Source organism: Streptopelia decaocto, assembly GCF_964273445.1.
Source record: "Streptopelia decaocto genome assembly, contig: HAP1_SCAFFOLD_217, whole genome shotgun sequence".
NCBI lineage: Eukaryota > Metazoa > Chordata > Aves > Columbiformes > Columbidae > Streptopelia > Streptopelia decaocto.
Genome location: NW_028116145.1, coordinates 20,718 through 34,799, shown reverse-complemented (window position 1 = coordinate 34,799; position 14,082 = coordinate 20,718). Strand labels below are relative to the sequence as shown.

The 14,082-nt window shown below is 41.5% G+C and overlaps 1 protein-coding gene and 1 long non-coding RNA gene across 2 annotated transcripts in view; both read left to right on the top strand.

Moving 5' to 3' along the window:
* LOC309452340 (uncharacterized protein) overlaps positions 1 to 14,082 on the top strand; it is a gene marked incomplete at its 5' end in the record, with an annotated part of 75,477 nt that overhangs the window by 50,153 nt on the left and 11,242 nt on the right. The window contains 6 exons of the mRNA XM_082076980.1: positions 33 to 61; positions 164 to 230; positions 2,850 to 2,905; positions 3,873 to 3,984; positions 5,640 to 5,668; positions 12,963 to 13,081. Coding sequence (XP_081933106.1) covers positions 33 to 61; positions 164 to 230; positions 2,850 to 2,905; positions 3,873 to 3,984; positions 5,640 to 5,668; positions 12,963 to 13,081 — 412 coding nt within the window. The remainder of the gene's footprint in view (positions 1 to 32; positions 62 to 163; positions 231 to 2,849; positions 2,906 to 3,872; positions 3,985 to 5,639; positions 5,669 to 12,962; positions 13,082 to 14,082) is intronic.
* On the top strand, positions 5,926 to 12,948 carry LOC309452338. The gene is made up of 3 exons (XR_014186531.1): positions 5,926 to 5,973; positions 9,241 to 9,326; positions 12,843 to 12,948. It is a non-coding gene; the product is annotated as an uncharacterized lncRNA (long non-coding RNA).

Sequence of the window (14,082 nt, the reverse complement as noted above, 5' to 3'; positions counted from 1 at the left end):
ATTTTTCAAAACATTTTTTTTTTAACCTCCAGGCTTTTCAGAGAAACCCAGCAATTCCCAGGTAAGTATTTGTTCATGTCAGATTGGCTACTTGCTGTCCTCATTGAATAGTATGTGGTTACTTTGAAATTGGCCTATTGTCATTGGATTGTGTCTTTTCTAGCTGAAGACTCCAGAATCTGCTTTGGAAGTGAAGGAAACCTCTCCTAAAAAAAGGCAGCAGGAATCAGGTAACGTTTAGTTCATGTGGTTCTGGGTTTAGCTTCATAATCTTTCTGGAGAGGAGTATTTAGTAAAGCATCTGATTGATTTGTTTTGCAGATCTGTTGGAGGAATTAGGTTTAGGAGATGCAGATGATATTGAAGGTATTCATAGCAGTCTCTGTAGTGTTTTGGGTTTTTTTATGGCCAGACACATTGTACTGGCATGTTTTGTTCCTAATACTAAATTAATGGTTCTAGCAAGGTGTTCTGGGAAAAGAAGGTCTACTGAAATACGCCTCTATGCATGTGTGTGCTCCTCCTCTGGTCTGCCATTCAACACTGCAAATACCCTTCCATGATGTGGGCTTCCTCCTCTATACCTGCTGTCATCTCCCCTTTTCAGGGGAGTCCTGAAGTTTGCTTTCCTTCCAGTTTCTCAAAAAAACCCTTCCTGATATTTGTGGTTCCCCGAGCATGTGCCGTAGCTGATTCCGGGCTAGGGATCTGCAATTTAAGCTGTCCAGGTGCTGCAGGTGAGACAGAAAGGATCGTTCTTGGGCTCAGCCGGTAGCTGTACGTAGCAGGAATGATTGCTTCCCTGGCTTTTCTCTACCTGTCTGGCAGTTGCTTTGGAACGTGTAGCAAATACATTCCTTTGAGGCTGGAAACTGCCCAGCAGGTTCAGAGGCAGGGGAAGGAAGCGGGGAAGAGAGACAAGGTGGGAGGAAATGACAGTGTCAGCGTGTTGCCAGGAATTCTCTGTTTTTGGAAACAAGGATAAAAGTGACACAGCTAGTTGGTCCACTAGAAATTGGAGGGAGGATATATGACTTCAGTGGTTTTTTAGTTTCCTTGTTTTAACGTTTATTGATTTCCATATCTACTATTGAGATGAGTTTTTAAGAGTTGCTACATTCAGCTATTGAAAATAGAAATGAGAGAGAGGTGAGCAGATCTGTCAGCAAGTACGTGAACTTGTAACTTTGAAGTATAGAATACAAATGGTTCCAAGCACCTTGGCATCCTCGCTTTAGGGGGATAAAAAAAGTACCATATTTCTTTTGGCAATAATAGAGATTAAACTTCTCCCTAGGAAAAATCTCTCTCTCTCCTCTTGCTCTTCCAGTCCTCCTCTCCACCACCTCTTCCTCTCGCTCTTCTCGTCTCTCTCATGTCTTTGCAGTGGGTAAGCAAGAGCAGGTCCTCTTGTGCCCTTTGTTTTGTGGTGATAGCGTTTTTGTAAGATGCATAGAGGTTTGTTAAAAGTTGTTCAAGCATGAGTGCTGGTTTTGTCTGTATTACACAATAATGTGAGATGTAGCCCCATAGCGGATCATTACGTTGTATATACGTTTGTATAATATTACAAACACAGAACAACCACCTTTTCGTAGCTCGTTTCGTGTCAGCTACTTTTCTGGTGTGTCTTTATTCATTTGTGCCATGTTAGTGTTTCCCCAGGTGTTATCGTGAAGATCAAGTGTTAAGAAGTACATGTGACAATTTCCTTCCAACTTTTATGGTTGGCTTTTGGTTTAAGCAATTTAGATGGCTTCAGCAAAGCATCACAGTTCCTGCGGCACAAAGCTGTATGACTCTAAAAGGCCTGAATGCCATCCTTCACAAGTTTATTTCATAAATCTGGAAAAAAAGTGCAGTATCTTGCACAACTGAGTGTTCAATGAGAGATTAGATTTCCCGATCTATTTACTTTGTTACTACTCATCAGAACTTATTGAAATATGTTTTTGGGTCAAGAGTGTTGGGTCAGCTTGGATCAGTAGTGTTGTTCCTATCTTTTCTGTATAGAAGAGTAGCTGCTTTGCACTGTCATCTGCACAAAATCACTATGGAAGACAATTGATGAGGAGGGAAATCTCAGAGGAGAGAGGAGTGGTAAAGGCTCATTGGAGAGAGCACTAGAAGTCACATGAGTGAATCCTGAGTCAGTTTTACCTAATGGAGTAGCTTAAAAGAGCCAAATGAAGATAGTCGCATCTGGCCAGGAACCCACTGAGACTGAACCTTTTGTTTGTCTGGTAGAGAAGAGATTTGGATGTTAATCCCCTAAGATAGAAACAACTTTTGCGTGTTTGGCGTGTGTTGGAGCTGTGAGCCCATACTCTGTGTTTCAGTGGCAATGCTGAGGTGTTGAGCGTCTGGGAAGGTGCAGGGTAACACCCCTCTGTCCAGGAAGAGCTTTCTTGGTGGCGCTACAAAACGCGCGTTGTTGCTTCATGATTTTAGTGTGAGGGTGTTTTGGACAGTGTTTCTACATTACCTCCTGTGCAGCGGAAAGCAGTAGTAAGTGCCAGATTCTGGTTCTGTAGGCTGGAGAGCGGGTGACCTAAACTCTGTATCTCACCGGACTGCAGCATGCAGGAGTGTCTTCCTGAATTGGGCTGGGTGTTGCTTGTAGCTGTGTCAGCTGTTGTGCAGATCCATCTTCTGCTGGAAAGGAGGCAAGAGGAGGTGGCAGTGAAAAGGAAATACCATGATGTGACCAGGCGTGAAGAAACACTCTCTTCTTAGGTTGTCCTTAGCAAGAGAACCACTGCGCATCTTTTGGATGCAGGGCTTGACCGACGGGGAAAAGCAGAGTGAACTAAAACCACTCAGTGTCTCACTTGTTACCTCATTTATAGGTGCCCTGCCAGCCGAGGGAGCAGAGGAAGATAATGATTCTCCCTGGGATTCCGAGGTACTGTCTGTGGAAGACTCAGGGGTCCCCACCAGAAGGGGTGCATGGAAGGGAGGAGTAAGATCCAGAAGCACTTGAGAGCTTGCTGTTGCCTTGAGCCCTAACGCTGATAAGGCTCGTCTCTTCTACTGCTTCTACTCCATGTTTGTAACCAGGGCCTGGCAGGATTGTTGCTTTTTCACCATGCAGCCCTGTTCTGCTGACCTGGTCAGCGATTTTCCTTAGGGTCTATAACCTAGACGGTTAGCTGCTTCTGATCAGATTCCCTCTACCTTTTGGAGGTGTACTGCAGCCCTTTTTGGAAGTCGGGTTAAACAGAGATACCGCACATCCTGGCTGTATGTGCCCTTTTAGTTCTGTCTGTGGTAATAGGCGGGCTAGAAGAAAATAAGCAGGGTCTGTAGCTAACCCCCTCTGGCTTTGCTTGTGAGAAATAAAAACAAACTCTTTCCTACCCCCTTCTTAAAAATACAGGACTAAGGACTAAATTATTTCTTTCCGTTTTTTTTTTGGGGGGGGGGTAGCCTGAGTTTCTGTAAGCTCTGCCTTGCTAGTCTTCATTCAATCCAAATTGGCCTTGTGACTGGGAGTATCGATATATTCCGTCACCATGCAGGATACGTGCCTAAGAAACATAAGCAGAAACTTGAATGTCAGGTACTAGTTCAGTACAGAAGTTGGATCACCACAGACCTGCAGCTATTGGTTCGCAACCCACATCTTGAGTTGCCATGTTAGTTTTCCTTTCTGGCTGTCCAGTTTCTCAGTGTGACAGAACAGTTTAGATGAGTTGTCAGGTTTTTGCCTAAGACCTGAAAACACACACAATCTTGGTGTGTCCTTTCCTGGGGTCTTATAAAAGGTTTTTGTACCTCTAATATACTTGATACCATGCTGTGCAAGTTGGCTTTTTGCGTAGAAATGAGTTGAAAATGCATTTGTACCAATTGTCACGCATATGTTTTAGATTATAGAGTCGAATTGTGAAGGTCTGAGGGAAGTATCGTCCGGTGTGTTTCTCCCAGCTGCAGACAGACAAGGAATATACTCCAAGATTGTCTCCGAGGAATGCAACAACGGTAACTTCCTGGGGGACTAGATGTTTGTCTGTAGGCATTTATAGACTAAAGTGAACTTTTATCAGTGTCTGTGTTAGCAGTGCTGTTCCGATGTGGGTGCATGCTATAGCAATGAAGTGCTTACTGTTTGAATTAACACCAGTAATCATAGCGCTTGCTGGCCACTTTGTAAAGGAAGTTGTCTTGTTTGCATTCTGTGTGTTCTTTGGACGTGTTTGTATTTTTTTGGATTCAGGTTCTTGTTGCATGATGATGAAAGTGTATGTGTTTTAGGACTGACCTGCCTGAACACTTAAACGTTACTGGATGCTAACGCATCAGAAGAAAGCTGTGATCTGGCTAAACATTTTTACCCCCAGCTTAATTTTTGATAGCTTTCTGTTTCGCTTTGCCTAGGAGCTAAAATGGGACCAAAAGTTCAGGTTTTGTTGCTAAGGGTTTCTGCCTGTGTTTTGTGATACTGTCTCCCTAGCATCTTGAGCATAGGATGGCAGGGAAGTTTTGCTCTTGGGGTAGAACTCTTTCCAGAAGAACTTCTCCTTTACCAGGTGGTTTGTCGATCCTGCTTCTAGGATAGGTACAATAGGACAACTGAAGAAGCTAATCCAGTTTGAGTTTAGTAAGCTAGAAGCAAAACTTGACAAGCTCCTGGGAGCTTCTAAATCGACTTGTTGAGTAGTTGTCATGGAAGTCTGCTTTGTGTGATTCCACTAAGGCAAGTTTCAAATCCCTGTGGGAAGGGGGTGAAAGGTCATTATGGTGATCTTTCTAAGGTGTTTCCACAGTGCTAGACCACCAAGTGAAGTGAAATCAAATACCGTTTGCTTTTAATTTTTTTTTTATTTTTTTTTTGATCCAAAAGTTTTGCTGTGGAGCCGTTCTTAGTAACACTTCACAGACTCATTTCATGCGAGGACTCAAAGAATTAAGCAGAGGATTTGAGAAACATAGGTGGGCCAGTAGATTGTGTGGGTTTGGAAATGATTTAATGCTGGACAACATTTAAGGAAAAAAAGTATTTGGAACTATACTACAAATGCAGGTGACAACCAAACAACATTTGTTTGTTTCCTTGCAAGCTAAACCAGAACAATTTGATGCGAACTAGCTCGATTTTCTTTTTTCTTTTTTTTTCCTTTTGCTGAATGACACATGTGAGGTTTCTGTGTCTGCACCCATGCTTGCCGTGTCCCATCAATGGAAAGGAAAATACTCCTTCACACAAACCACTTGCAGAATTGCAGTCGTAGCGCTGCTGCGCTGTTTTGTGATCATTCACGATAGCAGACCAGATTTGGCTTTTGAGATAATCCTTTTAGAAAACAGGATTGAGCTCCTCAAAAGGACTAAGTATTTTGATTTTGTTCGTTCAACAAGCCCGACCTTATTGCTTCACATGAATTGTCCTAGTTTTGTGATTATTGTTTTTTAAATCCAAGGTGCGTGATGGGAAGTGTGTGGTGTCCATTTCTGGTATAGTCCTACAAATGCTATATGATGAGGCAAATTGAATGTTAGGTATCATACTCTTGATGAAAGAATGCTTTCAACTAATACTTAGCTGTAAACCTGGTGATGTTGAATGGAGTAAAAGAGACCTTCAATTAAATAAAATCACATTTTTCAAAACTTTTTTTTTTTTTTTTAACCTCCAGGCTTTTCAGAGAAACCCAGCAATTCCCAGGTAAGTATTTGTTCATGTCAGATTGGCTACTTGCTGTCCTCATTGAATAGTATGTGGTTACTTTGAAATTGGCCTATTGTCATTGGATTGTGTCTTTTCTAGCTGAAGACTCCAGAATCTGCTTTGGAAGTGAAGGAAACCTCTCCTAAAAAAAGGCAGCAGGAATCAGGTAACGTTTAGTTCATGTGGTTCTGGGTTTAGCTTCATAATCTTTCTGGAGAGGAGTATTTAGTAAAGCATCTGATTTATTTGTTTTGCAGATCTGTTGGAGGAATTAGGTTTAGGAGATGCAGATGATATTGAAGGTATTCATAGCAGTCTCTGTAGTGTTTTGGGTTTTTTTATGGCCAGACACATTGTACTGGCATGTTTTGTTCCTAATACTAAATTAATGGTTCTAGCAAGGTGTTCTGGGAAAAGAAGGTCTACTGAAATACGCCTCTATGCATGTGTGTGCTCCTCCTCTGGTCTGCCATTCAACACTGCAAATACCCTTCCATGATGTGGGCTTCCTCCTCTATACCTGCTGTCATCTCCCCTTTTCAGGGGAGTCCTGAAGTTTGCTTTCCTTCCAGTTTCTCAAAAAAACCCTTCCTGATATTTGTGGTTCCCCGAGCATGTGCCGTAGCTGATTCCGGGCTAGGGATCTGCAATTTAAGCTGTCCAGGTGCTGCAGGTGAGACAGAAAGGATCGTTCTTGGGCTCATCCGGTAGCTGTACGTAGCAGGAATGATTGCTTCCCTGGCTTTTCTCTACCTGTCTGGCAGTTGCTTTGGAACGTGTAGCAAATACATTCCTTTGAGGCTGGAAACTGCCCAGCAGGTTCAGAGGCAGGGGAAGGAAGCGGGGAAGAGAGACAAGGTGGGAGGAAATGACAGTGTCAGTGTGTTGCCAGGAATTCTCTCATTTTGGAAACACTGTAATTTGCACAAAGTTATTATGGAAGACGATGAGGAGGGAAATTTTAGAGGAGAGAGGAGTGGTAAAGGCTAATTGGAGAGAGCTTTAAAAGTCACCTCTCGATACTAGCTAGAGAACAGGCAGAGTAAAAGGTGGGGGATTTTCATCTTTTGTATGCAGGGAGAAGTCTGGGTGCTGGCAGGTCTGACTTTTCCAGCTTTCAGGCAGATACAGTTGACCAGAAAAGCTTATTCAGTCTGTGTTGTGCCGTGTTCCTCAGAAAACGTGTCCCAGCTCTCCTGTATCCACAAAAAACTTCATCTGTCTTTTAAGCAAAATGGTGGTGTCCATGTTACATGCCAGAAGTGGTCACACGTAGGAAGTCGTATGGTAGGAAGCTGCACGCATGTTGCAGTTTGTGACTTGAGTGGAAACTGGAGGAGTTCCGTCTATCTGAGAGATTGACCGCCCCCTGCTGAACTTGGAGTGGAGGTGTGGTAGAAACTCGGAGCACACTGGTGTGTCTAGACTCTTCTCATTCTAGGAGATATTGTTACCACTCAAGATGCTTATGTGCAAATTATCAACATACTGGATGCCTAGTTATGCCTAATCTGTGCCCCGTTCTTCTTTCTTGAGTTCTTTTTGTTTTGTTTTCTGAAAGGATGTTACATATCACTGTGATGTTGATGCAGATACCCCTCTTGAATTTCATCGGGTTCCAGTGCTTTTGGCCACCCCTCCCAATTAGCACTCCAAAAGCTGTGTGCTCAGTGAGGGAGGGACTTGCTGGGTTGTTATCCAGCCATGTTACAATGCTAGTAAGAGGGACAAAGACCCATCTCCACAAACTATGCATAACTGTTGGAGGAAATGAAGATGTTGACCTCCAGATTACAGAGGTTATTTGTATAGAAGCTAAGTGTTTACTTATTCCAAGCCTCCTGGTATTGATAATTTATAACACTCCCTACGGTACCTATCTGCCATCTACAAATGGTCCTTGACTGCCTGCACTTTTGTCCTTTACTTGTACTGCTGGTTGGAGCCTTCATCTGCACCAGCAAACAGCTTGGTACTGGGATATCTATAAGCATCAGGAAAGGCTAAATCTGACTTTTTCTTGTTTTTCAGGATTGCAGAGTAAAAGTGTCTGTTTTCCTTATGGAATACTATCCTTAGATAATCAAGTATCGTTGTTATTATCTTTAATACCTGACAGATTGTCTGAAATACATTATAGTCATCAATAGTTCATCAATAGATCATCATAACAACTCTGACATAAGTGCTATCAGCTCAGTAATGACTAATGTGTGTTGGGAAATGCCTTATGTTAAAATACCCAAAAAATACATTTACAAAAAATCCAGGAAATTGCATCCACCAGTGACTGAGGTGGGAGGAGAAGATTTTTATTTCACACTGTGTAACCTGAGGTTAGGATTGACCTCTGGAAACCTATATGACTGACTGAGGAGCTTAGGTTCCCAATTCAGACATATGAGTTGTGACTCTAAGTTTCTATCTAATGTAATCCCTTTCAAGAAATGAAACTTCCAAAACGAGTCACTTAAAGCAGAAAATGCCAGAAGTGAGTTTGGCCCTGTGAGTTATTAATACTGGATCCTTTTGTATTATTATGACAATACCTATTTTCTCCCTGTCTTGATCACTGTAGGAAGAATACTGTGTAGCTCTTTAGCAGTGAAGCTTTGTTTATAGAAAGGCTGTTGTATAGAACCCATAGAATTGTGGAGCGGGAAAGGAGGTGCAGAGTGCTCAAGGTGAAAAGCCTCCATCTCTGTTTTTAGGTGCCACACTAAAGCTGCTGGGACTTGTTTCTTTCTGAATACTTGAGACTTCAGAGTGTTGTGTGCCTTCCACAAAACCAGTGGCAACGAGTTGCTGCTTCTAAATTGTATCTGGGACTATTTGGAGTCCAATTCTCAGATGTAACAGAGATTCAAGGCAGACACCCCATAATGGGGAGCTCAGACTGAGTGACTGCTTCTGAGGCGTTTGTGACTTGTCCAATATTCCTTAGAGATTCTGGGAGAGGAAAGGTGAATCCAGTTTTCAACAGTACAAGTGAAATGTTTCTCGGCATTTCACAGGCCCGTCTTTGATTGTGCCTCACTTGTTTCTTCTGCAAGGGATGAGGCAGCAGTTTGACTGAAATACTCGTTCCAGAACCACATCTAGAGACAGATTTGTTTCATGCGTGGAGAAAAGCTGGGGCCTTACTGATTTCAGGCTGTGATTTTGTTGTTTGTGATTTTCTGTGCACAACACACAGGGAGGTTAAAATTGCTGGTGGAATGTAGCCAGTTGCTGCATAGCACACAGTGTGTCAGAGAGAAAGAGAGAGGGATATCACGCACCTTTAAGAAACAGGAATTTTGTTATTTGTGACCATGTATATCGATTTCTTTGGCACATTTCCTTTATGCATTAAAAACTAAAATGCCCTGGAAGAAAGGCATTCACACAGATGCATCTTGAATCTGTATGATGATAGTTTTATCTCTAGGAGCTCCCAGATTTGAGGGGAAGTGTTATTTTGCGTTAAGATTTTTCTCACAAATGTGATGATTCAAGATGTACTCTTGGTGTAAATAACTAATCTTAACTCATGCTTGTTATAAAAGTGCTTCTATTTTTCGCTGTAGGTGAGCACTCGGGATCTACCTGTCGTATGTCATCAGCAGCTGAAAAAGAAGACAACAAGGATGCCTTTGAAAATGATGAGATGCCCGTATGTAAAACAAAATATTTTGAATTAGAGTGTGAACTGGTTGATTGTGTTATAGACCAAGGTAAAAAAACAAACCTTACCAGTCAGTAAATAATGCTGAAGAGAGAGGCCTGTAGATGAAAGTTGTCTTACAGTCTGAAGTAAATTTGGATACAATCTTCTAAGGGTGGGGTAAAACCTTTGTCATTATGTTGGATGCTTGCTGTTATACTGACTTGTTTCCAGCTGATTTGCTTATATTTTGACCGGTATTCTTCCTTTTGTGCAGTGCTGACAAACAGTGCAGTCATGCATTTTTTCCCTATACAAAATGCTCATTCAAGTGAAGAGGGAGATTAGTCTATTATATGGTTATCTGCTTGGTTAAACATGCCTGCTCTTCCTCTTTGTGAGAGAAAGATCAAGCAAAACCACTTGAAATATGGTGACCTTTTTGATCCTTTCTCTGCCTCTGCAAAATACGTGCTTGTTTGACCATGGTAATAAGTGTTTGAAAAGGTTGTGGGTTTGGTTTTTTTTCAGAGGACATTCTAGAATAAGGCAGGCATCCTGTTCGTGTTGGGCGTACAGGACAGGGCTGGATAGAGAGGTCTGGAATCTTCTGTACCACCTCGAGGGACAGTGGAGTAAATGATTTCCACCCCACACCCAAGCACCATGAAAGAGGGACATGCTTAATTTTAACAGGCAGAGCAGAGAACTGAAGCCTACTGTAAGCTGGTAGTAGTTGGGCAATGAGCTTGGGAATGGAGAGGCTGAGACAAGTGGTGGCTGTTTGAGGTGCTCCTGCCCTTTTCTGAAGGAGGAATTTGTGTAGAGGGGGAAAAGGGCCTGGCTAATGAGAAGAGAGAGCGAGGAGTTGGATGGTCTTAGCCCATGGGGACCCCAAGGCTGCAGGCCCTGTTGCGAAGGCACCAGGAGCTAAGGAGACACATGGGGAGTGAGGATGTTGGGAGGAGGGTGACAGATGACTGGAGCAGTCGGAGCTATTGAGGAACAGAGTGTGGGGTCAGGGAGATGGGCTGGGGTGGACCTGCGACAGCATGGTACGGTTTCCATACAAGCTTGGGTTCCTGATTTTTTGGGGGATGAGGGAAGGAATGGACAGGTTTCCCTAATTAATGCTTCTCTTTGGAGCTTGGAATGGAATTTAATATTTCTGAATCTTGGGTGAAGATATAGTCCTAACTCTGCCAGTTCTCCATGTGCTGGACAGTGGAAAGCTTGTCATGTTCATCCAGGCTGTATTAGCTTAGCTGGCAGGGGACTGTAAAATGTCAGACAGCGGAGAATGGTGGAGGAAAGAGGGTGAGAAAATGTAGGCAGTTGTGATGAAAAATGGTAATAAAGCAATACAATGTGAAAAAATGAATTGCATTTTGATAACTGCTACCACATACGGAAAGCAGGCAGGATAAAAGGTAAAAGCAACCTTAATGTCTAAATGAATCTAATCCAAGATCTAAACATATCTAGTCCAAGAGAAACTACAGTAGGTCCTTGCATTTTTAAGAAAATGATGATTCAGTGAACCTGTAATTTAGTGTCACTCAATATTTTTTTATTATAAAAACTGCTTTCAAACTTTCTTATTTCTATTATTTCTGTTGAATGCTGAGTTTGCAACAGAAATTACCTAGATTGACTGCAACTTCCTTTTCCTTGGTAATCTTTCTATCTGTACCTGTTTGCTTAAGGGTAAATATATTTTAGAAACTATCAACTTGACACAGAAAACAGCATGGGAAAATCAGACTGACAAAGCAGAAATTCCACCTCAGGAAGCCCTAGTGGCAAATGAGGAATTGCACAGTGCTGACAAGCAGTTAAGTCCAAAACCCTGGGAAGAAAGATACGAAAGAATGTGGGTTGAAAGTGAGAAAAGAGAATTGAAAACAAATTTTAAAAGTATTACAGCAGAGCTGAAGTTTGGTGAAATTAATGAAACTCGGAAAAGTACTTCCCTTGCGGGAGAAATGTCAGAAGTGAAGAGTTCTGGTGTTGTTTCATCTCGTGCAACAGAATCAGATAAGAAGTTAGAAAATAAAGGTGAATTTGGAGATCTTAAACTTAAGCGAGGTGGCAAAGTACCCAAAATGGAAATTGTCATTCCAAGTCTTGGTGTCCTTCCTGATCAAAATAACTTAAATGCAAATCTGGAAGGTAGCTGGAGTACAGATGAAGACGACAGCACAAACCATACAGATAATATAACGGTGCCTCTCGCCAAAGGAGAGGAAGAGAAAAGGCCTGCGATGGAAAGGGAGGAGAATGAAAATGGAAGTAGTAGGAATGTAAGTAGGAATGTAATGGGAAGACCTGAATATTCCCCAAGACGTAACTTAAACACAAGTATTTTGGATGATGTTTCTACTATTCTTCCTAAAATACAATGTGTTTCTACAAGTGATGAAAATGCACTTTTTGTAAGAGAAAGGAAACTTGGAAAAGACTCTGGATTTAATGGTGATGTTCCCAGGGAGTGCCTTATCAACAGTCATAAAAGAGGAGAAACAGAAATTGAAAGTCTTCTTGCAAATGCTCAGCCGTTGTGTGGCACACTGAAAAAGAATCTTGATGAAGAACTAAAACAAGATATGGAAAGATTTAAGAGTAAGGTAGGAGTGCTGCAAATAGTATTCCTGGCTTTGGAGAAAGAGAAGGTACAGCTGCAAAAAGAGGTAGAAGTTCACCTGCTACTCCTTATTCTTTAGTCTTTGTCCATATCAATGGTCCTGTTCACTTCAGCTATTCATCATTAAGGGAAGATGCTTTGTGCAAATTGGGTTTTGTTTTAGTGGAAATACATTAGTTATGAATAAAGAGAGAAGTGGAGAGTTGTCCTTTTCCCCCTTTTTTGGAAAACAGTCTGTGTTACTGTTGCAGTTCAACAGTAGGTGGCACTCAGTTCCAGTGTCAATAATTCTCACTTCTTTGCCAGAAAAAGAAATGCGCACAGTGCTGTCAATTCTGATTCTGAATCAAAGAATGAAAATAGCTTCTGAACAGGGTCTTGAATGATCTATTGATTTGCTGTGGTTTCTGCACGGTGTGTCTTCCTTGTCCTTGGCCAAAATTCCTGTTTGCTGTGAAACCATTTCTGCCTGTGCATTTGGGATCTTTATTCTTTTTACCCTCATTAAGGAGACAGTAGCCCCGCACACTTCCACGTGATTTTTGTTGTTGTGTTTTTACAGCTAACATTGTGCAGTCCTTCTAGCTCTTTGTCCATCAGTAATGCTTTCACTTTTTGTTGTTCGTGTTTTAAAAAACACTGTTGTTTTCTTTCTAAGGGCTGTGTTTTTGTTATCTCTTTAATCATGAGTGAATTCAAAGTACTTTCAATGGCTTAACACACTTTGTAGTGTAATTTTGTGAAAGTGCTTCTCCGTATGAATTTTATTGTTTTTTCTTTGTATGTGATTTCGGAGGTAAACACTGAATTATTCAGTCTTGAGTATGGTGTTTCTTCTAGAAATACTGAGAAATACACGCAGTTTAACTTTCTTTTTGTAGGTTGAGAAGGAAAAAAGCAAACAAAGATGTTTCAAAACTGAGGTGATGGCAAACCAGGAAGATCTTGATAAATTAAATCCACCACCAGGCAACATTACTGATCAGCAAATGAAACAAAAGGTTACTCTAAGGAAGAAGGACTCTTCGAAAATTGAGACTGGAAACACTGCAGAAGTCAAAGACGAAAAGAATTTTTCATCTGAGGAGAGGTCGAGATGCATCAAGATGCCAATGAAAGGGTAAACTAAGGAAATAATGTCTAATTTTTATTTGTCATACTACTCTAAGTATCTTTTAGGTTTTCAAATATTGTAGTAGTTGAAGTAGTTTCCTCAATGCCGAAAGCCATGCCGAGTAGTCCACTGCTTCTCAAAAATTTAAGAAAAAACAAAAGAAAATTAAAACCCCTAAGCTCATAATGGAGGTTCAAGTGTATTGATTTATTGGGTGCTCAAAAAAAAAAAAAACCAAACAGACAAATTCCTGCAGATTTCCTTGTCAATACCGAGGCAAAATGCGCCTTCAAAACCAGAGCTGAAGACTGAAAAACTCCCTACTTATTTTTGTAGGAAATGGCCAACCAGGAAATAGGAACTTACAGTTTACTTCACGTTCTCCCTTTTCTAGATTATTTTGAGTGATCTTCATGCAGTTGGTGTTTTCATAAAGTCCAGATGTTCTTTGTCAGGAAAAGGGAAAAGATATTACCAAACCAAGCTCAAAAGTTTGACGAAGGCACAGATATTTTTACGCAACCCTAAGCAGGAGTTTTTTTCCTGTCTGTCCTTCAAAGGCATCTCTGCTCTAGGTACTTCCTCTAATGGGGATATGAAATATGTTTCAGCTTAGCTGAATCTAGCTCAGATTCCACATTTCTTGCTCATTCCTAGGGGAACATTATTAAAATACTTGAGTGTCTTCCAGGGTCTTTGGAGTCAACTCTGTATTTTGTCATAGGTATTCTTCATCTCCGTTGTTTCTGGGCAGCATCTTAAGTACATCTGTTACACAGGGCTTTTTTCTGTAAAGCTACTCAGCTGATGATCTCCCTTTCTTTCCCTTTCTTTCCCTTTCTTTCCCTTTCTTTCCCTTTCTTTCCCTTTCCTTCCCTTTCCTTCCCTTTCCTTCCCTTTCTTTCCCTTTCTTTCCCTTTCTTTCCCTTTCTTTCCCTTTCTTTCCCTTTCTTTCCCTTTCTTTCCCTTTCTTTCCCTTTCTTTCCCTTTCTTTCCCTTTCTTTCCC